General features: G+C 35.6%; 1 protein-coding gene and 1 non-coding gene across 2 annotated transcripts in view; one reads left to right on the top strand and one right to left on the bottom strand.

The window, feature by feature from the left end:
- Nucleotides 1–2,704: 2,704 nt before the first annotated feature.
- Nucleotides 2,705–2,786, bottom strand: TRNAS-GCU. The gene has a single exon. It is a non-coding gene; the product is annotated as a tRNA-Ser (tRNA).
- Nucleotides 2,787–3,160: 374 nt separating this feature from the next.
- The window catches only part of KNL1 (kinetochore scaffold 1), a 31,985-nt gene continuing 10,152 nt past the window's right edge, over nt 3,161–24,993 (top strand). Inside the window, exons 1-17 of the mRNA XM_032213554.1 lie at nt 3,161–3,313; nt 4,830–4,882; nt 5,127–5,166; nt 5,929–6,000; nt 7,009–7,070; nt 8,331–8,377; nt 8,490–8,535; nt 8,927–8,964; nt 10,038–10,087; nt 11,040–15,500; nt 15,825–15,969; nt 17,230–17,297; nt 17,593–17,691; nt 18,988–19,103; nt 20,084–20,174; nt 21,407–21,523; nt 22,398–22,485. Coding sequence (XP_032069445.1) covers nt 4,848–4,882; nt 5,127–5,166; nt 5,929–6,000; nt 7,009–7,070; nt 8,331–8,377; nt 8,490–8,535; nt 8,927–8,964; nt 10,038–10,087; nt 11,040–15,500; nt 15,825–15,969; nt 17,230–17,297; nt 17,593–17,691; nt 18,988–19,103; nt 20,084–20,174; nt 21,407–21,523; nt 22,398–22,485 — 5,575 coding nt within the window. The 5' untranslated portion in view covers nt 3,161–3,313; nt 4,830–4,847. The remainder of the gene's footprint in view (nt 3,314–4,829; nt 4,883–5,126; nt 5,167–5,928; nt 6,001–7,008; nt 7,071–8,330; nt 8,378–8,489; nt 8,536–8,926; nt 8,965–10,037; nt 10,088–11,039; nt 15,501–15,824; nt 15,970–17,229; nt 17,298–17,592; nt 17,692–18,987; nt 19,104–20,083; nt 20,175–21,406; nt 21,524–22,397; nt 22,486–24,993) is intronic.

Below are 24,993 nucleotides of genomic sequence, written 5' to 3'. Positions count from 1 at the left end.
AAAATAGGACTAAAGTTCAAAAGTAAGTATCGAGTGTCAGATTGTCATTAGAGGATGGGAGTATTACACATTCATTCCCATCATCATTCAAAATGAATATCACTTATTCTCAGAAAAATATCATTAGAAGGAATATTTCTATAATGCAGATGAATAAGTGATACTAATAGATCAGGGGTTCCCAACCTCTGGACTGTGGTCCACTACTGGGCCATGAGAAGTTCAGAACTGGGCTGCAGAAATAGTGGGCGAGCATGTTCACACATGCATCACCACTTACAAAAACAGTGGGTGAGTCTCTGCGTTCCATTTGCGCAAGCAACAGGCCTCCACCTGCCAGCATCCTAGAGAAACACACACAGACCAGTCCACAAAGCAGGAAAGTTGGGGAATTCTAATAAATTATTGAAAATACTTATTAGTGGGGGGGGGGGGACTTTGGGAAATGAATGTAGGATTGCATTTTATATTTTAATAAGGATGTTTATGTAAATTCCACATGTATTTTAAAAAATTTGCAGGTTGATGGAATGGTCAGGCTCCAAGATTCCCTGTTCATGGTCACAATTAACTGGCGATAATAGTGGGGAAAAATATTTTTCTGCTCTTATCACAGATAATTGCTCTGTTCTGAATGAGCCATATCCTCCTAGGGTAGGGGTGCCAAACTGGCAGCCTGAGGGGGGGATGCATCACATGCAGGCCACACCCACCCCAGTTCTGCAAAGGCAAAAAATGTCCCGATACATGTCACGTGATCAAGTTTAATACTCATGCTCTAGGGAGAATTTAGAGGGCCATCTTGCAGCAGCATTCAAGACAACTTTAAAAACTTGCTCAAATCTGCTCTGATTGGATTCTAACTCTGTATGTCCTATGGACTTGACTGAGGCATGATCTTGATATTTTATCTTAGGAGGAGTTTATTGATTCCAAGGCAGTAAAGAGTCCTTGGCATTTAAACTCAGCTACTTGTACATTGATTCTATGTCCATCCTGCTCTGTTAGTCCTGCTGAGAAGTTTCATGGCAGTGGAGCCAGGAAGTGGTTAATTCATCCTTGAATGAAAAGGTGGCCTTGATGATAGATGATACTGTGTAATCATCCAATTCCTAACATCTCTGTTTTGGATAAAGTGGTTGAGCTGCAATTTCATAGGACTAGGGGAGTGGGGTGGATTACACCCAACAGAATAGAATAGAATAGAATTCTTTATTGCCAAATGTGACACAAGGAATTTCAGTGTACATAAAGAAAAATAAAATAGAATACATTCATCAAGAATCACAAGATACAACACTTAGTGATAATCATAGGTTACTAATATGCAATCAAATTATACTAGGAAAAAATAAAACTATAAGTTTTAAAGATAAAAGCAACATGGTTATAGTCATAAATGGGAAAAGATAGGTACTAGGAAGGATGAAAAGAATAATAGTAATACAATCTTAGTAGGCAATATGACAGTGTTGTGGGAATTAATTGTTTAGCAGAGTGATGGCATTCAGGGAAAACTTTTAAGTAAAGATTGAGGCTTAGGTGTAGAAGTAAGGTAGCAGTGATTGCATTTCTGTCCATCTCTGAAAGGCTCAGAATGGCAGTGGGCATCCCTGAACTCTCAGCAGTTGTGTCCTGTGCTGTAACCTTTAGTCAAGCAGTGGCATTTGATCGGATTAGAAGAGGGGTAGTCAACCTTTTTAAACCTACCACCCACTTTTGTATCTCTGTTAGTAGTAAAATTTTCTAACCGCTCACCGGTTCCACAGTAATGGTGATTTATAAAGTAGGGAAGTAACTTTACTTTATAAAATTTATAAAGCAGAGTTACAGCAAACCCCTACCCCCCCACTATGAAAGCTAGAACGCCCATTAGTGGGCGGTAGAGATCATGTTGACTACCACTGGATTAGAAAGTGTGCCTTCTTCTAATGGAACAGTCTACTCACCCACCTTCCTAAAAAATAATGGCCCACTCTGTTGGCTTTCAAAAGGCAATGAAGATCAGCTGCCCCTATGGGCATTGAGCCAAGATCTTGAGCAAGTTTTTTTCCACAAAAATAAATTATCCGAACATAAACTATGTCAGCTAGTTTAAACTAGTTAAGATGTCAAGCATGTAGAATGAGCTGTATTTTAAAACTAAAAATGAACCTAAATCTACAAACAAGAGCTCTCTCAAAAGGATTTCCAGACTCATGAAACTCTCAGTGCCAAAATAATTCTAAAAAGTGTTTTGAAAGGTTTTATGGAGATGTTGATCCTAGCCTGCAATGTGTTCTGTTTAAAGGTTGATGTTTGTGATTTGACTTTTGGTTTTGTCGTAAACTTCCCAGAGTTGTTTTAAATTGGATAAATCAATCAGCTATATTTTAAAAATATGGAATTTATTTACATGTCTGAAAGATGAAATGTGTACACTCTCAGTCTTTGAAACGACTATTGTCATGGAAAAATTGAATAATTAGTCCATATTTTCCTAGAAAAATAAATGAATAAATGCCTGATTTCCAGTATTAACTTTTCGTCTATAATTTGTATAGGTGATGGTTACTTGTAGTGTTCATTTTTGTTACGTTAACTGTATAGTAACAGCAATTAATTCAAATCTGTTATAACAAGATGCTATTTTTCTAAAAGCATTTATATAATATAAAGACGCAGTTGCGGTTTTATAAAAGCTGGCGAAGTAAAATAAACACAACGACGAGGATGGGATTCGAACCCACGCGTGCAGAGCACAATGGATTAGCAGTCCATCGCCTTAACCACTCGGCCACCTCGTCGCGGAAGCCTAGCCTCTCTCCAACCTTATAAGAAACGATTCCTACCAATGATTCTCTCTCCTATTCATTTTTGTTTGCCTGTAGGCTTTCGCTTGTAAGCAGCGACAAATCGGTATGTAGCGTTTTGTGCCGATACACGACAAACCGCCCGGATCCTAAAAATTATTTGCTCGGATTTTTGCTATTCCTCCTTCTCCCCCCCACACCCCGCATACACATTACTTCGGCATAAAACACTGGCGGCCACTTGGGGGGGTTGGGGTGGAGCATGATGTTATACGGCAAGAAGAAACCGCCATGATGGAAAAGAACCTTCAGGCGCATTAGAGGCGACGGCGCATGCGTGAAGCCTGGCGGTTGGTTTGAATCCGACGGCTGTGGCGGCCTCAGCGCTTGCAAGCTCTGGCAACAATGGCTGGGAAAGTCGACCGAGCCTGACAGCGGAAAAGGGGAATCTGCGGGAACGAGAACCTTGGTTGGCCTAAGTAACCGGTGTCTGGTCGGGACAGGCGCGAGTTCACGATCAGGTGAGGCGGGTTGGCAGCTGGTTTTTTCTGAATCTTCCGCCCGCGCCCTAAGCCCCTTTCCTGGCGGCTAGTCGTGGAAGTCAGCCGGAGATCCGCCTCAGATGACGCCATTTTCTTAGGAACTTCCAAACAACCCCCTTCCCATCTTTCCCTCCCCTTTTCTGTCAAAAGTTTCTGCTCCTTAACTGCCCGCGGCCCACCCCGCAGAGGAGCAATAACTCCTGTTGTATGTTGGGAGGGAAGGGAAGAGGGCTTTACTTCAGCCCGAGCGAGAATCCCCGTCTTCATCAGAGAGGCTGTTGGCCGTAGTGAGCTTTTGCAGTGTCAGCCTCCGGCCCTGCCCTGCGCTTCTTCTGCGCGGGACTCTTCCTTGCCTTTTGAATCCGCGACCCTCCCTTTCATGCCAGGTACAAGTTCCCAGGCAAACCAACGCAGGAATGCCGAAGAGTCTCTTTTATCCTGTACTCAAAGACTTCCCCAAGTGGCCCTTTGGCCATTCCAGATAGGAGCAGAGGTTAAGTACTTGGTGGTCCTCCCTCTGGGGAAGACCACTGTCTTCCAGATGGCTGCACTTCCAGATTACCTTCTGGGAACAAGGTTCGTTGCAGCGGGAGTTCATCCATGGTCTCATGTTCACACACACTTGGAAGGGACTCCCATTCAAAGCACAGTCCTTTACTTACCAACAGTGCCGCTATCCTCATGATCATGTGATCAAAATTCAGACACCTGGCAACTGGTTTATATTTATGACCTTTGTTGTGTCCTATGTGTGATCACCTTTTGCGACCTTCTGACAAACAAAGTCAATTGGGAAGCCAGATTCACTTAACAACTGGGTTATTAGCTTATCAGCTGCAGGGATTCACAATTGACAATTGTGGCAAGATCGTAAAAATGGGGCAAAATTCACTTAACAAATCTCTCACTAAATAACTTCACCAAAACTGAAGTTTGGGGCTCAATTGTCATAAGTGTAGAACTACAGTGTTTCCCCGAAAAAAAGACAGGATCTTATTTTCTTTTGATCTCTGAAATAAGCACTTGGCCTTATTTTTGGGAGGTCTTATTATTTTTGAGATGCAGGAGGAGGCGAGTGTGGTCACCTCATGGCTGCTACTGTATTGCAATATTTTTGGGGAGGGCTTATTTTCAGGAGAAGGCTTATTTTAAAGCATGAGCTCAAAAGCCTGTGGGCTTATTATCTGGGGAGGGCTTATTTTCAGGGAAACGGTACCTGTACTGTATTGATCCATGCTTGAAACAATCACTTTGGTACTTTGTGTTCAAAGCAGCAAAGCTTATTTGTTAAAATTCAAATCCAGCAATTTCAGTATTTTAGGTTTTCTCTCAGGGTCTTGTTTGCTAGGTCATTGACAACCATTTTTTTTTTATCATTTACATTGTATTATACAAGATGTGTTTATATTGTTTCCAGCCTGGAGAAAGGTAGCTTGTGCTTTGCCAATGTATTTTGATTTACTAATGTCCCATTGTGTTTTGACTAATACTGCAGACACCAGAGGCTCCCAAAATGGACAGGATATATGCTGACATGACTGAGGAGAAGTAAGTTGAGCTTTTAGCGGAGGCCTTTTCTGTGAAGGGTTTTTCTTACTCTATGTAGTTTACAATAATGCGGTTATAGCTGTTTTTTAAGTTTTAAATGCTGTTTTTATTTTATCTTTTGAAATAGTAACTATTTTCATTGTATGCATGTTATAAGTTTAATATATACACATACTCATATATATTCTGTTGGTAATAAATGGTTATTAACTTTCATATAGTTTTCTTTTTTCCATTATTTTAGAGACTTTACAGATGGCACAAAGAAAAGAAGAATTTCATCAGTAAGTATAACTTACCAGTATATTTTCCTTGTGGAAGAAAGTAATAGTACTTTCATAACAAATGTTATAAAAAAGGGCACTACTTTATAACATGAACAATTTATCAAAAAGATGTTGAGACTGATATTCTTTATATTTTTGCCTAAGTCTAGTTAAGGCACCAAACTAAAAAGCAGGAGACCATGAGTTCAAGTCCTGCCTTAGACATGAAAAATAGGCTTGGTGACTTTGGGGTAGTCACTCTCTCTCAACCCAACCCAACCCACCTTACAGGGTTGTGGTGGCGAAAATAGGAGGAAGGCATGATCGATATGTTCACCACCTTGAATTATTTGTAAAAATAATAAAGGCGGTGTTTGTGTGTGCTGGCATGTACTATTTAGATATTAGCTGAAATATTGAGCTTATTATAAGCTTACTAATAAGATGTGAATTAGTATCTTGTTTTTGGTGTGTATCTACAAGACACGATCTTCAGGACATTTCTTAAATAGTTGAAGCATGTTAGAATCCATTTTGAATCCACTCTTTGAATTTTTCCAAAATGGGTTGCTATTTCGATTACAATAATTGGACTATTTAAGAAATATTCTGCAGGTAAATGCTTTCAGTCTTGGAACAGAGAGAGGCCAAATAATAGAGGTAAGCTATAGTTTTATGCTATATGTTAAAATAAATGTACCTATCATGAAAACAACTGCTTCGCTGAGAAATTAATTTGGCAATGTGAACACTATTTTCTGAACTATATCTTCTTTTTAGATTCTAAAAACTCCCCGAGAATCTGCCCGAGAACCTCTTTGTGACTTAGGCACAGGGAATGAATTTACTCAGGTAAGCACTAGCATTTGTTCATTGGAAGAGAGTCTCATTTTTAAAAAAAACCCATATTTTATAGGTTATAGCAGTGTTTTTCAATCTTTTTTGTGCAAAGGCACACTTTTTTCATGAAAAAAATCACGAGGCACACCACCATTAGAAAATGTTAAAAAAATTTAACTCTGTGCCTATATTGACTATATATAAAGTAATTTTCCCACGGCACACCTTACACTATGTCACGGCACAGTGGTTGAAAAACACTGGGTTATAGTAACTGCAAAAGAAAACAATGTGACATGTTTATGTGGGAAAAATCCAACTGAAGATAATGAGATATACAGTTTCAAGGAAGTTTATTTAGGATGAGGTTGCAATGTTATGGGAATATTCTACAACATTATTCCATTATATAACTTGGATTGTATTCTATCACCCACTATGGTCCTTAAGCACACACCTTGATTGCAGTTATTTGTAAAACTCTGTTCTAGTGCTATAGAAAATTCATTTTTTCTCCTGAAAATGCCAAACAGGAAGAGCACATATTTTTTTGGTTTATTTCAGACTCCAGTCACATCTAGAACACAGTGCATCATTTCCAGGTTTGGAAGATGTGCTTCTAGAAAATTACAGGCCATTCCCACAATAGTCAGAATTGCGTTATAGAATAAAAATTAAACATTGTGTTTTGCCCATTCCTGATGAACTCTGCTACAAATAAAGTACATTAACATGACAAGAAAATTTCAAGATATATTGGTTATCATGCCCCTCACTTAAGAATCAATTCTATTAGTGTAGAATTGTGCTGCACAGCACATTTACATGCTAAGACCAAGAGGAAATCAAACTATGTTTATGATTTTTGTTCCATGTTTACATGTGATTAAATATCACAGATACACCCATCCTTTAAAGTATGCTTAGATATAGGCAGTAAGTTATATGTTGTGTTGCCCATTTTGGATTTCTAGTCAAAAGAGAATTTGCCTTTGAATTTAATTTGTCGTGCATGCACAGGAAATCAATGTTGAGAAATGTCAGAAAAACTCCAGGCGGGTAAGTTTTGCAGAGACCATAAGGTGAGTTTGTTGAAAAAACATTTTAAATAGAAATGCATTCTTGAATATAAAAAGCAAAATACGATAGTGGCTACAGAATATTCTTCAAGAAGTTGAACTGAAATCTTTCAATTGTTTTAAATATAAATATTGCTTAATTTAATACAAAAGAAAGAAAGGAATCCTAAAGATGAATCTCTTAAATACTAAATAAGAATAGTGTCTTCATTTACAGATATTTAATGTAGTTAATAATATATAGTTAAATTGCTAACATTTAAGTCATTTAATACTAGCAATTCAGAAGTATATAGATTAGGATATGCAGTGCAAACATCTTAACTGTTAAAAGCAGGTGTAACATTTTCTGAAGAGTTTCCAGTTTATGCCCAGAAATGACTTGGTAAGAGCAACTTTCCAGGAACTGAATAGAATGAAGTTTGAAAGAGAGTACAGGTTAATTCAGTCAGGGCTGAATGCAAGATTGGGTAATACAATACAGCTGTGAAACTATCTGGCGTCCAAGGAGAGAAGATAATTTAGAACAGGGGTATCAAATTGGTGGCATCACCGCGGCGTCAAGTAACGTATCAGGACTTTTTCCCCCTTCACTAAACCAGATGGGGGTGGAGCAAGCACATGACTCATCTGGCCCTCGGGCCGCAAGTTTGACATCCCTAATTTAGAAGATGTTTGGTTCACAAGTTGCATCTGTCAGCACTTTATTAAATAAAATAAACCTTTTTCACATTTAAAAGTGCAACTTCTTTATGAAGTTGCTGACAATTGCAGTTCATTCCCAGTCACCTTTTTTCCTTGAAATCCTAATAGCTGCACAGCTCTATTCAAACTTCTTCTTCTTTTGCTATTTGTGCAGTAGGAAAGAAACTAGACCAAGATGGCTGACTGAGTGGATATATTTCTTTAAAAAAATATCTATCATCTTGCAGGCAGCTAAGAATAATAGATATTTGAATTATTTTCTTGAGAGCTAAAGAATCAGAAAGGAGCATATCAGAGTTTTTCAATGTTTATAATCCCTCAGTGTATATGATTTTAATGTTATGTTGCATAAGCCAATTGCCATATCCATCCCATACTTAAGAACTATTCGGAATATAAGACTGGAAATTGCTTTTTTTTTTTTTTTTGGTATCTTAAGCAAAGTGCAAGATCTTTAGGTCAGTATTTCTTGTGAAGTGAAAATACTGTTGTGTTAAAAGATAATTTCTTCTAAATTTATATTTTAAGTAAAAATTCTAAATGTATCACTGTTTTTAGGGTCTTTCCACATGATCCTCAAACTTTTGTTGAATTAAATCATGCAGGTGAGAATTTTTAAATTATCCTTAATTAATATATATAGATAAAATATATGTATTACATTACTACGATAACCACATATGCTTCTTATAACTGATCATTTTTCACAATGTTCAGTTGTAGAACCTTCAAATGAAACGAGAAATCAAAATCTGCTAAATGAGTAAGTTATTGAATGAATAGAATATCAAATAATTTCTTTTAAAATGGCTAATCACTTTATTTTGTATGCATTTATACTAATATGGGATTGTTTGTTTGATACATTTAATAAATTCATCTTTATCATGTTATTAGTATTACAGTTCACAATTCTAAACTTGTTGACTAAATGGCCTGATCCATACTTGCAATTGAAGCTTAGAAGGTTTTCACTAATAATATGTTTTCAGGCAAATCAATATTTTAACAATATCCATAATTTTGTTATAAGTGTTAAATTTCTTAGAAACATTCTTCTAAGTCCAGCGTTTATAATTTCAAATTATACTTCCTGCTTGTTTTGCTTAATTAGCCTTTTAATAAGTTGATTTTAAGTTGGTTTCTTTTTCCAGAAATGAAGAACCAGAAGCTACCAAGTGTGAGATAACTGGTAATATTTATTTACTTTACTTTTTACTTATCTTACTTTTTATTTATGCAGGTATTTAAATGGCCATCCAATCAATATTCAAAGCTTTATTGATAAATGTGCTTTATAAAAACATCGTTGCTAAGTATTTTGTGACAGAGAAGCTTCTGAATCCTAATAAGCTCACATCAAATGGTTTTATGATAAAACTTCCAGTTTTTTGAATTGCAGATAAACTGGATATAAGAAAAAATGGTAGAACAAACTGTACAGAAGAAAAGAGCTAAATCAAGGGGCAATATTAGACAATGCATTAGCAATAGCAAGTAATTATATTCTGCCCCATAGTGCTTTACAGCATTTCCTGAGCATTTTACAATGTTAGTATATTGCCCCCAACAAGCTGGGTACCCAGTTTACTATCCACAGAAGGCTGAGTCAACCTTGAGCAGATCAGGATTGAATTCCTGGAATGAGCAGTATGTTATCCCTGCAGTACTGCATTCTTACAATGCCATCACAGATCCATATATAGGGAAGAATGTATCCCTATATGAAGGTGAAGGTGAAAAATAAGACTTGAGGGCATGCCATTTGCAAAGAGAACAAAAAAAGAAGTGTGATGTCATCATGCAAATGACACAACTTACATATTTATTTCGGATATCATGAGTTCTAGTCCTGCCTTAGATATGAAAAATAGGCTTGGTGACTTTGGGCTAGTCCTCTCTCTCTCAATCCAACCCACCTCACAGAAAAATAGGAGGAAAAAGGTATGCTTGCTACCTTGAGTTATTTATGAAGAATACTAAAGGCAGGATAAAATTAAAAAATTGAATAATCATATCATTTGCCTGATTATGCATATAATATTGTGGCTCGTAATTAGTATCGTTGCTTGAACAATAGGAAACAGAATGGATACCAAATGGGATACAAGATGGATACTGTAAAGAAATTTCTTGAATCTAGAAAATGTAATCTTTTGCTAGCACTAGGTTAGGGGAGAGAACAGATTGATTTTAGTAAAAAATTATACGGCATGTTAACATAACACTAACCAAAAGGATTTAATCCTATTTTCTTCCTCAAAGGGATGAACACTTTACTTCATGCTCCTATCCACACTTTGCAACATATGGAGGTAAAATACAGTAATTTTTAATTATGTAATCTATCATATCTATTTAATACAATACAGTATGATGTATTGGAATGGTATTGGAATGATAAAAACATCTATAAATACTAGTACAAGTTTTCAAAAAAAAAGAAGAGCTAATACTGCTTTCAGTAATTCCATGAGTTGACGGATATCTACCATATCATCGTTCCTTTCATTGTTGCTTATTACTTTTGGCAGCAACTCAAATAATACTTTAAGCTCTTATTTAAATGGATGATAGTTTATTTCATTCAAATTACTTGGACAGAAGATTTAACTGGAGAGCTTTAGCTTGCAAAACAATACCTGTTCATACATAAGAGAAATGCAAATTTAAATATTTTCAATATTTTTTTTATTTAGATTCAACACTGATTTTTAATTCCATATTTTTCATTTTATACTCTTAACATATGTCCTTAAAACTTTCTCTTCTTTTCTCTGCTTTCATGTAATGTATTTAAACACCTTTCTGCCAGTAAACATATCTTGAAGATTTTCTCCTTTCTTAAAAATAACTTTATAAGAATGACTATTGAGAGCATTTGGAATTTGTGATGCCCTAAGTACTCATTAAAACTTTCTTTTCTTTGAAACCTGAGGTATAATCTGTACATTAAATATATGTAATTGATCTGAACTTTTCGGAAAATACCTCTCTTTTTATCTTCTTTTATTGTGGATAATAATTGCTTAGTTTCAAAATTCTTTTTTGTCATGGTTTTCAGTTTAACACAATCACATTTGAGCCCAGAATTATTGAACCATTCCCATTTTTATGAAATTCAAAAGATGAATTTAAAACAGGTAGTGTATTTTAATTTATTTATAGAAAGGACAGAGCTTTGGCATTCAGTGTAACATAGGTTTGTAAAACATAGCTTAAATATAATTAGTAGTTAAAATGTCCGTGCTTTCTTCTTTTTTATAGTGTCTTGATGCCAACCCTAGCCAAGAGTTGAACATGGTGGATAGAACACTGATTTTTTCAGAACAAAATGAAATGGATATGACATCTGGTCATACAATCTTGATTACCCATGACCCTAAAGTTTGTCAAGACACTGACAAACCCAAGAAAATAAATTTTGAATCATTTTTGTCTGAGATAAAACCTAGAAAAAAAACTTCACAAGTTACTGAAACCTGCTTCTCATATAGTTCTGTACAAATGAATGAGGGCAATTTATCTCAACAGAAGACAAATACTGAAAAGACACAGAAAATTAATTTAGGAGACTTTTTGGGAAGTTTAAAGTCCACTAAATTGTTTTCAGCACCCTGTAATGAGATCCCTTCAAGTGGAGCAGCTTTAGAAAGAAGCACTTATTCTTCCAAACAAAATGCAAGTTCTCATTTGCAAATGGAAAATTGCAACATGACTACTGTCTTTGGAGGACTTGATAATACGCAACATGGTGAAACCTCTGCTCTATCTATTGAAAAAGGCATTTGTGCTTCAAAGCAATTAGGATGTGCTGAAAGTATGGATGTAATTACTACCAATACAGAAAGACTTTTGCCATCTGAAACTAGCTCAAGTAGCATGATACATCAACAACAGAATCTTGGAAAGGATAAATCAGTTACTCATAGCACAGTTAGCTGTACTCTAAGGACTTCAAATTCTCAGCTTGGTATTCAGCAAAACACAAATATGTCTCACAGTGAAATAAATGTAAATAACAAGGAAGCAAATATTAACCATAATTCTGCTGCCAAGATAACTAACAGGTACACTTTACCCTCACAAACCAGTTTTGGGACTATTACAGAACCTTCTGTCACTTCTGTGCCTGTTCTCCATGGTGATAAAACTAATTTCTCTGAAGATATGGAAATGACCAAGAATTGTACAGGTTTAATCTGGGAAGTTCATCCTAAAGGAACAGATGGCCCTGTTCATGGCTTAGATCAAAAACAGAAAACTGATGTTTTTGAGCTAATGGACAGAACTAATATTAGAGAGATTGAGATGGACATTACAAAAAACCATGTTTCCATGAATTCTTACCTAAACAGCATGCATCATTCTAACTTAGTCAGTAAAATGACTGCTGCAGATCAGCAAAATTATTACGGTAACGTGGAGCTTTTAAATCAAAGAGTAAATCTTAGCTCTGCAAGAAATATAAACTTAAATACAAGTCAAGTTTCCAAGAGTTTTAAAAAGCAGGTAGAGACTCCATTAATGCCATATACTACCAGTGGTATCACTAAATGGACTAACTCAGCAATAGGAGATAGTACAATTAATAAATCAATTGGGCTTTCAAACAATGCAGTATCTTTAATACCTGAATATGAAAATACCTTCGCTTCCAGTGAGAATATGGAAATAAGTAAAGCTATAGGATCCTTAAGACATAATTCTCTGAAGCCTGTTGCATTCCGCGATATACCTCAGCAGTTGACAGGTGCTAGTAGGAAAAGCATAACTGATTCAGATTCTGATAGGTTTATGGTATTGCCGTTGAGTGAAGACAATGAAATGGAGATTACCAAGAGCTGTACGGTGCCAGTAAATTACAACATGCTGCGGCAAGAGAGAACCACTGAAGTGTTTCCCTTAGAATCTGTAGACAAAACTACTAATATATATAATGATATGGATGAAACGAAACCTATAACATGTATAATAAATCAGCATGTAGAAAATTCTGGTTCCCAGATTATGCAAAAACCTGGTAGAACTAGGCCAACCAAAGATAGGACTATTGTGTTTTCCCACAATGACGGGAATGAAATGGACATTACCAGAAGCTACACAGTAGCATTAAATCATGATCCTGTCACTTTTGCAGAAGATAGGCCTGTTCTTTCAATTGTATCTTCAAATGAAGCTATCCTATCTACATTAAATGATGGTGCGGAAATAACTAATCCTCTTGCAAGTGAAACTCTTAGAAGTATATCTGACTTCCTTAACGTGCCAAAGCAGGGTGCAGGAACTGGAAGGAAAACAATTGAGTCAGATAGTGATAGGTCTGTTGCATTTCCTTTGAGTGCAAACAGTAAATTAGAATTTAGGAAGAACCTTACAGAGGCAGTAGAAAGAACTCAAGAACAAACTTCATCTTCTGAAGAGAATATCAACATTAATATATCAAATAATATGGCAGTAAATAAAAGCATGTCTTTTGCTCCTTCAGATAAAACTGTAATGTTTGTACATAATAATGACATGGAACTCACTAAACCAATTAGTATGACATCTATCAAAGATACTGTCTTTGAGACTTTACAGTCAAAGAACAAAGAAAATAGCAAAGCGATTCTAGTAAAATCAGCCAAGAAAGGAACTGATCTGTGTTTGCTGGATGAAAATGAGATGGAAATGACAAGAAGTCATACAGTAGCAGTCAACTATGATCTCCAACATGCTAAGGCGGCCCCTCAGAAATTGTTCGTAGATGCTGCAAATGAAACCAGTTTGTCTGTACATAATAACTTTGAAACAATAAGTAAATCTTCAAGTTTTGTTCCTGCAGAAAACACCATGATTATGAGCAGTCATGATATGGAAATGACAAAATATTTACCAGCTGAAATTTTCAAAAATAGTCTAAAACCTTTGCGACAGAAAAGAAATTTAAATTGTGAGTCTACTTTAGTAGACCCAGATAATAATAGTGTTTTTGCCCAACAACATAATGAAATGGAGATTACAAAATGCCACACGGTGTTAGTTAACCATGATGATGTTTTCCATAACAAAAAGATTCTACAAACATCTATTCAGAATAATATGGATACTGCAGGATTTCCTAAAATTGCCAAAAATCCTGAAGAAAATTTTTATAAGAAACCAGAAAAGAATGCTGAATGGGAGTTCTCTTCAAATCAAATAGCTAATGAGCCAGTAAATACTAATATGCACACAGTAATGTTTGATAACAAAACAATTGAATATTGCCAGGTTGCTAACCAAACTAAGCAACTTTTTCCTTTCAATAAAACTAATGCATTCACATCTTATCAGGATGGCACAGAAGCTACTAGTTTGCACTCCGATACTATAAGTTGTGGGAATCTGCTGGAATTTAAGAAAGAGATGCTAGAAAAAAATATGGAACAGAATCACGAGGAAAAGACAAATGATCTGGAATTTATAAAAAAAGACACAGTTACCAACAAGGAACATAACTGCTACGTGGTGTCTGCTGAAAAACAGATACCAAACACTTCCAGAATGTCAAAAGAAAAAACTGTTGCTTTTTCAGATGATGGGAACATGGAGATAACTAGTAACTACACAACAGGAATTGAAAAGAGGTTTATGAGTGATAGAAATGAATGTGAGTTACATTCCCTTGCTATATCTAATGCAGAATGCTCTGCTTCAATAGTTGATTGTGAAAAGAAATTAAATATTGACAAAATTACATCTGAAAAGTCCATTGTCCAAGCACAGCAGAACATTTTGAATACTAAAGAGAGACTAGAGCCTTGCACAGCTAAAATTAATCATATGAAAGAAACTGTCTCAATTGTAGATTCAAATAAAGAGAACGAATTGATATTTCCTACCAGAAAGTCCTCTCTACTGCCAACCTTACCTGATGAAATTGCCCTTGGTTTAAACAGAGAGAAAAACCTATTAAATGAAAGCAAAATGGAAAAAGACCTTAAAAAATTATCTCAGTCAAGACAATTAGATGATATTACTATAAAAGAAATGGATGTACTTCCAGTGGATGAGCCAGTCATTTTAAATAAAGAATCTAGTGTTATCAGCAACTGTCCAAAGTTACAAGATGCTGAGAAGAAACCAGAACTTGTTCTGTTCTCTTGTGATGCCCAGTCCAGTCTTAGTGAAGAATTGCCCAAGCTGATAATGAAGCCAGATTGTTCCTTGAAGTTGAAAGAAGACAGGAGAATTGAATCCAATGCAATGGCTTCTAAAGCAGGGATAAATACAAGTTCTACTGATGGCATTCCTCTTAATGTACATTTAAATACAGATAACAATAAAATAAGAATAATGCCCTTGGCTGTCTTCCCACCTAAATTACCAAATAAAAGAAAATCTGCACTTTCCAACAAAGAAGCTCCTGCTGCCAAATTGGATAAAAACTCAGAAATTCAAGATTCTGAAGTCTCTTTACTTACAAAGAGTTCCTCAGATAAAATAAACCAGAAATTGTGTCCTTTTTACATAGATGAAGAACTGCTTCCTTCATATGCAGAGGAAATGGATTCTAATGAATCTTTATGTCATGAAATGCCAGAAAAATGTCTTGACAAGATACATGAAAAAATGATTGTTAATAAAATGTTTGAAACAAATCAAAAATTAAAGAGACCTATAAATCAAGAAAATGAGGGCATTCAAGAAGAAAAAAGGTTCAAGAAAGATATGGACTGGAATGATATCGCAGAAAAAAAGCAGGTTGGTAAAAGTTTACTATTTTGTTCAGTTCTTGCAAATCTGTGGGTTAAAAAAATAATTACCCAGCAATAGGATTTTATTTTAAAGAAGATCAGTACTACCTACAAATTAGCTAGGTAATATTGGAAAACAGATTATTTCAGTTTTAATGCTGGCACCTGTGCCTTGAGAATAAAAATACTCTTAACAAAAAATGGTGATAATGAATAGGTTATATAACTGAAAAAAGCATATAATTTTAAACTAAAGATGTATAACCTGTAAAATATTTGTAATATTTCTTGTGATTTGATATTTTATGAATAATGACTATTTTAATTTTAGATCCTTCATAGCACAGAGGTACCTCATAACGACACAGAAACTGAAGAAAATAAACATATTCCAGAAGTGGTGGCCACAAAACAGAAAAAGAAACAAAGCAGCAATAACCTTTTTGATTCATTTAAGGTTGAAACAAGTTGCAATAGTAAGATTTCTTTCAAACTAATGACTTAAATAACAACTGAAATACAGTAGAGGCATTTGCAGTATTGTATATGGAAGTTTTTCCTTCAGTTGTCAGAAGGTATTTGGGCTTATTTCATGCAGCTTATCTACTACAATTGCTCATATTATTCAGAAGTAGTTCACTCTAAAGATGGTTCTTGTTAAGAGTAACAAACCTTTAGGTTCTATGCACAATTCCTCTATATGTGAATTTTAGCTAATGTGCTGTGGTCCTGTTCATACAATTACTGTTGTACTTGTCATGCCAGTTTCAGAATATTGATTACCATATCAGATACTCCATACCTCCCAAATAGATACAGTTCCAAATGAAGAGCTACAGATAATAAACTATTTTTAAAAAAAATTAGAGCCTAACAGGGGAACAAGGGAAATGTTTGTGGCTCATGATTTCTCAAGGCATCTTTATGGGAGTTATCAATAGTGAGGATGGACACAGTCAGAAAGTAGGGGAAGAGAATGTAAGACGGATATTGTTAACTTCTTTAAAGTTGTCTTAACCTGAACCCAAACCCATTCTCTCTAGCGTTTCTGTGTATTTTCTATGTGCATTATATTTTCTATAATATAGATGATAGAAAATACACAGAAATGCTAGAGAGAATATTATATTATATTATATTTTCTATATAATATCAGTCCCTCTGTTTCCATGAATCTGGGTGGGCAAACTAATTATTGGGTTTCCTTATGTGGGTGGGGCTGAATTATTGAGACTTAAGTTTCGAAGAATTTAAGAAGGGAACTGAAAAAGGTTTTTTTTATTTTTTTTGTTTTTATTTTTAAAACTGGGAAGGTTGGTTGGTTGGTTGGTTCTTCCTGCTCTGTGGATGTCATGACATCACTGGCCATGCCCACTATGGTCTAGGCAGGATCCAAAAAAGAATGCAAACTGGAGATTAAAAAAAAGTTTATCATCACTGCCATAAATTGGCAGTTGTGTTTTTTAGAAACATGAGGTGAGATGCTAGATGACTTTAAATTCAAATACTGGTAGAATTATTTCTTCCTATTCCTATCAGAAACCCTACAATAAAGTGCTGCTTCTCATTTATCTCAAAGTTTATCAGAATATTAAATGAGAAAAAAATGAAACTTTATGCCAAATAAAATCAAAATTAAAATCATTTAGGCTGTAAACTAATGCTATTGTTACTGATATATATATCTTTAGGTGGGATTTTTTTTCTCACATCCCTAACCTATTTTTTTCTTCTAGTTCATCAAAACATTGAACTGGAGACTCAGCTTCTCATGGATAGTATTTGTGAACAAAATTTGCAAGAGGTATATATTAAATTATACCGTTTTCTTTCAAAACATATTTTGATACATAAGGAATGACCTTGAAATCTAGCAGGTTTCTCATAATGTTTAATTAGCTAGATTTTGTGTTGCCCATTTTGCTGAAATTGTGACTGTCGACCTATTATCTTAGATAATGCTTTCATACACTGAATTAATTTTTATTCTTACATTTTGGTTATAGCTTAATGTGTATATTAAAAATATAATAAAAAAATATTGAGACTTTTGATTTCAACTCCAAACTAATGTTTTTACTTAAACGTTTCCATTTTAGAAATTGCTGGAAGGTACTATCACAGTTCGTGAATTTTTCACACTTCTCCAAGTCCATGTTTTAATACAAATGCCTCGTCAGAGTCACCTTCCGGTCAAGGTGTGTATGTGTAAAAGATCCTAGTATCGTATTTTTCGGAGTATAAGACACACCGAAGTATAAGACGCACCAAGGTTTTGAAGAGGCAAATTTTTTAAAAAGTAGGTAGGGAGAGAGAGTGAGAAAGAGAGAGAGAAATACAGTAGGTAGGTAGGAGAGAGAGTAGCTAGATAGCTAGGTAGGTAGGGGGATAGAGAGAGAAATACAGTAGGTAGGTAAGGAGAGAGAAAGTAGGTAGGTAGATAGAGGGATAGAGAGAGAGAGAGAGAGAGAGAAATACAGGAGGTAGGGAGGGAGAGAGTGAGGGTAGGTAAGTAAATAGAAGTAGAGAGAAAGAGAGAGAGAAATAAAGTAGGTAGGTAGGGAGAGAGTGTGGGTAGGTAGGTAGGTAGTTTTTTGCAGGTGCATTTATCCATGTGCTGGAGAAGGAAATCGCTGACAACCTGCAGCACCTAAAGCTTGTTTCTGCTGGCACAGCACTTGATCAATGTCATTCTAATCAATCACTAACTAAAGAGCTTTCCAAAGGAGGAGGGAGTTTTTGCACTCTGCAAACCTCCCCAAAATGGCCCAGTTTTTGCGAAAACGGGCCCTTTTTAAAAAAAATAAAAGGCATGAATAGCCTTGGGGGGGTGTTGCAGAGTGCTCCTGAGGGCTGGGGGGGGGCAAAAAAGAGCAAAAGGTCAGCCCATTTTTCGCGAAAACTGGCTTTTTTTTGTAAAAAAAAATGCATGCATAGCTTTATGGAGGCTTATAAAGTGCTGCCGGGGGGGGGGGGGCTTTTTTGGCTCATTTCTGCCCTCCCCAGACCCCAGGAACTGTCTGAAAGCCTTCATAAGGCTAGGCCATTTTGGTGCAGGGGGGGGGGGCTTTGGGAGGCAAAAAAATTCTCTATTCAGTGTATAAGACGCACCCAGATTTTCAGCCTCTTTTTTGAGGAAAAAAGGTGTATCTTATACTCTGAAAAATACAGTAATTATGTTGCAATATGACTAAGAATTTGATTTTACTACTGAAACAAGCTTAGTGCTTTATATTAGAGATTTAAGATTCATCAGTATGCATATTGTACTTTATAGGTCTCATTCAGCCATTATAAACATATTTTTTAACATTCAGTTTAATTTACATTTATGCTATTTTGGCCTCTGGAATAGCTGTACCAAGAAGGAAGCAATTAGTATTGCTTCCAGTTCAATTCTGTGCATATTGGTTTTCTCAAGTCTAAACAGGAACATTCTAATTCTAATTAGATTCCTTCTTAAGAAACTATATATGTTTTTTTTCCCTCTGTAGCACACAGTCAATACATCATATGTCCCAGAAGATGAAATTCTCAGCTACTGCATCTATCAACCCAAATTACAGGTTTATAAGGAAGACTGTCAAACTCTTCACACAATAATAGAAGAGTAAGATACTCCCAATTTTTCTTCAGACATTACTTGTATTAACAACTACTTAAAACTTGATATGAATTGCAATATTATTGATATCAGTTGATCACTTTAATGTGTGCATTGTAATTCAGAAATAATTATGAATTCTTATAAAAAAGATTACAAAGTAGAGCTGTGCATTAAATGGAAACAAAAGCAATACATGCCAATTGCCCAGTGTCTGAATTTTGATCACATGACCACGGGGATACTGTGACATTTAGCAATGGCTAAATGTGAAAAACGGTCATACAGATACTTTTTTCAATGCTATTATAACTAAATGGTTTAGCTCTGGACTATCTGTATGTTTAGCTTTTTTTAATCCCATACTTGTGCTTAGGAAAAGTTCTGATAATGTCACTAAAGCGAGAATAGAAGGAGAGCAGATTTGAAGTGTAAATTACTTACTGCCTATGGATTGATCACTATGTAGCACACTATGGCATTAGACAAAGTCCTTGAGAAAAATCGAACAATTGTAATGAAGATATGGACATGTTTTTTTAAAAAAAGAAGTATCCCATAATTTCAAATGTGCTGCCCTCTTAAAAGTCTGCTTTCTTGCTGTATAGTAGACATCCAGTAAAGATGACTGTATAGAAATCCTCAAAATTAGAGCTAACTACAAGAATAATGTAATATGTCTATTAATAATCATTTTGGTTCTGTTCTGTGAATAGTTCTACAGTTTTTTGTGACATGTAGGCAAAGCAGAAGTGAGTGAAAATAGAGGTTAAACATTAAACATTATGAGTGCAGGCTCAGTGACCCAACATCTCTTCCAAGTTGTTTATATTTGGGTATCTGAAAGCTTTCTTTAAAAATCCCTGAAAACCTTGCATGGATACTGCAGGAAAAGTTGGTACAGCCACCCTTTGTTTTACTGGATCCCAGCCAAGTTATTTCTGCTTTCTATCAATAGACTTGCACAGATGTTTGTTTTATTTCAGATTAAAACTTCATGCAGCTGATCAAGATAAACTTCTGATGAATATGAATAAAAGTTTTTGGGAAGTAATGAAAACTTGCTCAAAGGAAGAGGTATAAGACGACTGACTTATTCTGCTTAATTATAACTATTGGAATGTGTCAATAACCTATCTTAATTTATGAATATTTGGGATTTTTACTAGGGCACTTTGTATAGAAATTGCTTAAATATGCTCACTTTAAAAATAGTTTTATATAAATGAAAACAGTATATAAATAAAAAGATGTAAGAAAAATATGTACAGATAGTTACTGCATGCTCCTTCATTGATAATGGACTATTCTTTTAGATTGAATAACTTTAAATAAAAATTTAAAATGTTTCAATAGGTGTTGTAGAAGCAGATGCTTTTATCAATTCCACAAAGATCTTCCAGAAAAAACACTACTAAGGAGGATTTGTTAAATAGGACAGAGATGTTGAAGTGATAGGTAACATGATAGCAATATTTTAGTATTTAAGAGGCTGTCACAAAGAAGAGAGGGTCAACTTATTTTCCAAATCATCAGAAGGCCAGACAAGAAACAATGGATGGAAACTAATCAAGAAGAGAAACTTCCTAACAGTGAGAACAATTAACCAGTGGAACAGCTTGCCTTCAGAAGTTTTGGGTGCTTCATCACTGGAGGTTTTTAAGAAGAGACTTGTCTCAAATTGTATAGGATCTCCTGCTTGAGGAGGGGGGTTAGACTAGAAGTCTCTTCCATCTCTATTGTGAATGATTGATTGATTGATTGATTGATTGATTGATTGAAGTGAGGCTGGAGCTATCCTTAGAAATTAAACAGAAGCTTGCGATGGACTTCTTGTTTCCAAGTTGTCTATATGATGAAGTTAATTCAGCAGATTCCACCAATTCATTCAATACTACATTTGGGGATTCAAAATAAGTGTTTTGGAAAGAGGTGGATAAGAGAAATTGTTTCTGATAGCTGTTTGATGTGGCCAACATTTGAATTCAATCTATTGCTGATGACCCTAACCACTGCGTTGTGGTGGCGCAGTGGTTAGGGTGCAGTACTGCAGGCCACTTCAGCTGACTGTTATCTGCAGTTCAGCGGTTCAAATCTCACCGGCTCAAGGTTGACTCAGCCTTCCATCCTTCCGAGGTAGAATGAGGACCCAGACTGTGGGGGCAATTTGCTGACTCAATTTGCTAAAAATCTGTAAACCGCTTAGAGAGGATGAAAGCCCTATGAAGTGGTATATAAGTCTAATTAATAAATAATAAATAAATAAATGAATTATCAGCTAAACTAAGGAAAGTTTAATTTCATTGCAGCTGAGAGGTTTTGGTGCTGAGCTGAACAAAATGAAATCCCGTTTCACCAAGCAAAGTAAAGTTCTTGCTCACAAAGGAAAAGCAAAATTATATGTGAAGTTGGTGCACCATGCAAAGGTAAATTATTTATGGTAAACAATGAGATATAACAGTTGACCATTTTAATTATTAAGAATTCTGTTTTTGTATCCTGCCCTCCTTATAAGCTGTCTTTTTTCCTTTACAATGCAATTTTATAAGATTAATAGCTTGTTCCTAGAAAAATAAGCAAAGTACATTGTGGTTTAACATTCTGTATAATCCGAGTTGCTGACTATTCCAAGATGAAATTTGCATCTGAACAGGGATTTGAATTCAAGCTATCTTGTCCCAAAGAAAATGTAACAAGTAAATTGTGAATTTACTTGCAAATAATATGTAATATAGCTCAATACTCCCTAATTGGAATTATTACTTTTTAAAAATCTTAAACAATAAAATAGAAATGCATGCAAATGAATTGCGGGATACAATTTCCATCTAAATTTAACTTGCAATGATATAATGTGGATGGCCTACTACAATTACTAACATTGTCACTAGAGTTGTTCATTGTTAGCTTTTCTCTCCCCATAATAGTACAAAACTCATTTTAATCTTCTCCTATAAATAATAGAAGAAAAAGTGTAGCAAATCCTTTGTTTTCTTAATTTTTAACATGTTAGTAAGAAGCATATTCCATTATGGACATTACCATTTTCATTTCGCATATGATAAATAGACCAGAGATCCTGATTATGCAGCCATTAAATATGTATATGTGTCAGATATATCCTTTGTGTGATACATCACCCAACACTTTATGTAATATTTGAATATATTACATTTTTTATTTTTGCATTAGCAAACAAACGTTATTTGATGGCATTAATATTAACTATTATAATAGTAACTATTTACTATAATATAAATATTACATTACAAATAAAAAGTATGTTCTTTATTATATAAGATGGAATGTGAAAAACTACAATCAAGATTAGCTAAAATGGATGAACTTATGAAAGAAATTGATAGCTGTCTTTTTGTTCTGGAGAAAGGTACAGCTTTTAAAATTTTGAGACAATTCAGTCTTCTTGAGTTAGTATAAGATGCTTGCTTTCCTAAATTTATAGCGAACTTGTATTACAATAAAAATTATAAGAATTTGGCACAATGTATGGTTTCCATAAGGTTTATGCCCTAGCCTTTGTTTATATTTTCTTTAACAAATAGAGAAGACAAGAATCGTGGCTTTATAAAATTATATTTAGCTAGTTCAAAACTGAGCAATTTAGACATGTTTGTTCAACCCCAAACAGAGTGAACAAACATCTTTTTAATCTTTCTGTTTGAGGTGTAGTAACAATTTCTGCCAGATCACATAACACCTCTCCATATTCCAGGTCTCGTGCCACACTCCTGACACCCGGTGGGGCTATTCCCCTCCCCCCCAGATACATAGTTTATCAAGAGGGGTGGGGTGCAAACATCCAGTTACTATGTAGCACATATCACTAGGCTCCCTATCTATCTGTATAGCATGCACAGAGTAGCCTCAGACAGGGCAAGCATATTCTCTTTACAAACAACATAATGCAAGGGCAGTCATTTGCAGAGTAGTAGAGTGCTTCTAGCCAACTTTCTAAGGAGATTATTGCGAGTAGTGTTCTTTTGCTTTAAATTGCAACATGGTCTTTTAAAATATAACACAGCAATAACATAGTGTCTCACAATGTACCAGACTCACTCCATCCCAAATAATATTAAGCCTGCATCTGGCCTGCCTCTTTTTAAGATGGCATGCACAATTATTAAGTTTTTGATGGATTGTAAACCATTGCTTACTAAAATTACTTTCTGTGTTGCAGTGATATAAGTGTACATCAGTCCTCCTGAAACCAATGCAATATGATCACCAGTTGGAAGTCTTGCTTTTTAAAATTGGAATTATATCAAACAATAGGTGCAATATAGTAAAAGTAAAAGCTGTATCTGTAATTTACAGATGAAACTCAAAAAATTAGAATATCATGCAAAAGTTCATTTCAGTAATGCAACTTAAAAGGTGAAGCTAATATATGAGATAGACTCATTGAATGCAAAGCAAGATAGTTCAAGCCATGATTTGTCATAATTGTGGTGATTATGGCTTACAGTTCATGAAAATCCCAAATCCACAAACTTAGAAAATTAGAATATTGTGAAAAGGTGCAATATTCTAGGCTCAAAGTGTCCCACTCTAATCAGCTAATTAAGCCATAACACCTGAAAAGGGTTCCTGAGCCTTTAAATGGTCTCTCAGTCTGGTTCAGTAGGAATCACAATCATGGGAAAGACTGCTGACCTGACAGTTGTGCAGAAAACCATCATTGAGACCCTCCATAAGGAGGGAAAGCCTCTAAAGGTAATTGCAAAAGAAGTTGGATGTTCCCAAAGTGCTGTATCAAAGCACATTATTAGAAAGTTATGTGGAACGGAAAAGTGTGGAAGAAAAAGGTGCACAAGCAGCAGGGATGACTGCAGCCTGGAGAGGATTGTCGGGAAAAGGCCATTCAAAAGTGTTGGGGACTTTCACAAGAAGTGGATGGAGGCTGGAGTCAGTGCATTGAGAGCCACCACACACATACAGATCCTGGACATGAACTTCAAATGTCATATTCCTCTTGTCAAGCCGCTCCTGAACAACAAACAATGTCAGAAGTGTCTTACCTGGGCTAAAGAAAAGCAGACCTGGTCTGTTTCTCAGTAGTCCAAAGTCCTCTTTCCTGATAAGAGCAACTTTTGCATCTCATTTGGAAACTAAGGACCCAGAGTATGGAGGAACACACTGCAAGATGCTTGAAGTCCAGTGTGAAGTTTCCAGACTGTGTTGATTTGGGGAGCCATGTCATCTACTGGTGTTGGTCTACTGTGCTTCATTAAGTCCAGGGTTAACGCAGCAGTCTACCAGGAGTTTTTGGAGCACTTCATGCTTCCTTCCGCAGACAAGCTTTATGGGGATGCTGACTTCATTTTCCAGCAGGACTTGGCACCTGCCCACACTGCCAAAAGCACCAAAACCTGGTTCAATGACTGTGGGATTACTGTGCTTGATTGGCAAGCAAACTCGCCTCACCTGAGCCCCATAGAGAATCTATGGGGCATTGCCAAGAGAACGATGAGAGACATGAGACCGAACAATGCAGAAGACCTGAAGGCCGCTATTGAAGCATCCTGGTCTTCCATAACACCTCAGCAGTGCCACAGGCTGATAGCTTCCATGCCACGCCGCATTGAGGCAGTAATTGCTGCAAAAGGGGCCCAAACCAAGTACTGAGTACATATGCATGCTTATACTTTTCAGAGGTCAGATATTCCTCTATGTACAATCCTTGTTTTATTGATTGCATGTAATATTCTAATTTTCTGAGATTGTGGATTTGGGGTTTTCATGAGCTGTAAGCCATAATCATCACCATTGTGACAAATCACGGTTTGAACTATCTTGCTTTGCATGTAATGAGTCTATCTCATATATTAGTTTCACCTTTTAAGTTGCATTACTGAAATAAATGAACTTTTGCACG

The sequence above is a fragment of the Thamnophis elegans genome, chromosome 1 (assembly GCF_009769535.1).
Source record: "Thamnophis elegans isolate rThaEle1 chromosome 1, rThaEle1.pri, whole genome shotgun sequence".
NCBI lineage: Eukaryota > Metazoa > Chordata > Lepidosauria > Squamata > Colubridae > Thamnophis > Thamnophis elegans.
Note: the sequence above shows the minus strand (reverse complement) of the source record. Positions and strands in the feature narration are given on the sequence as shown.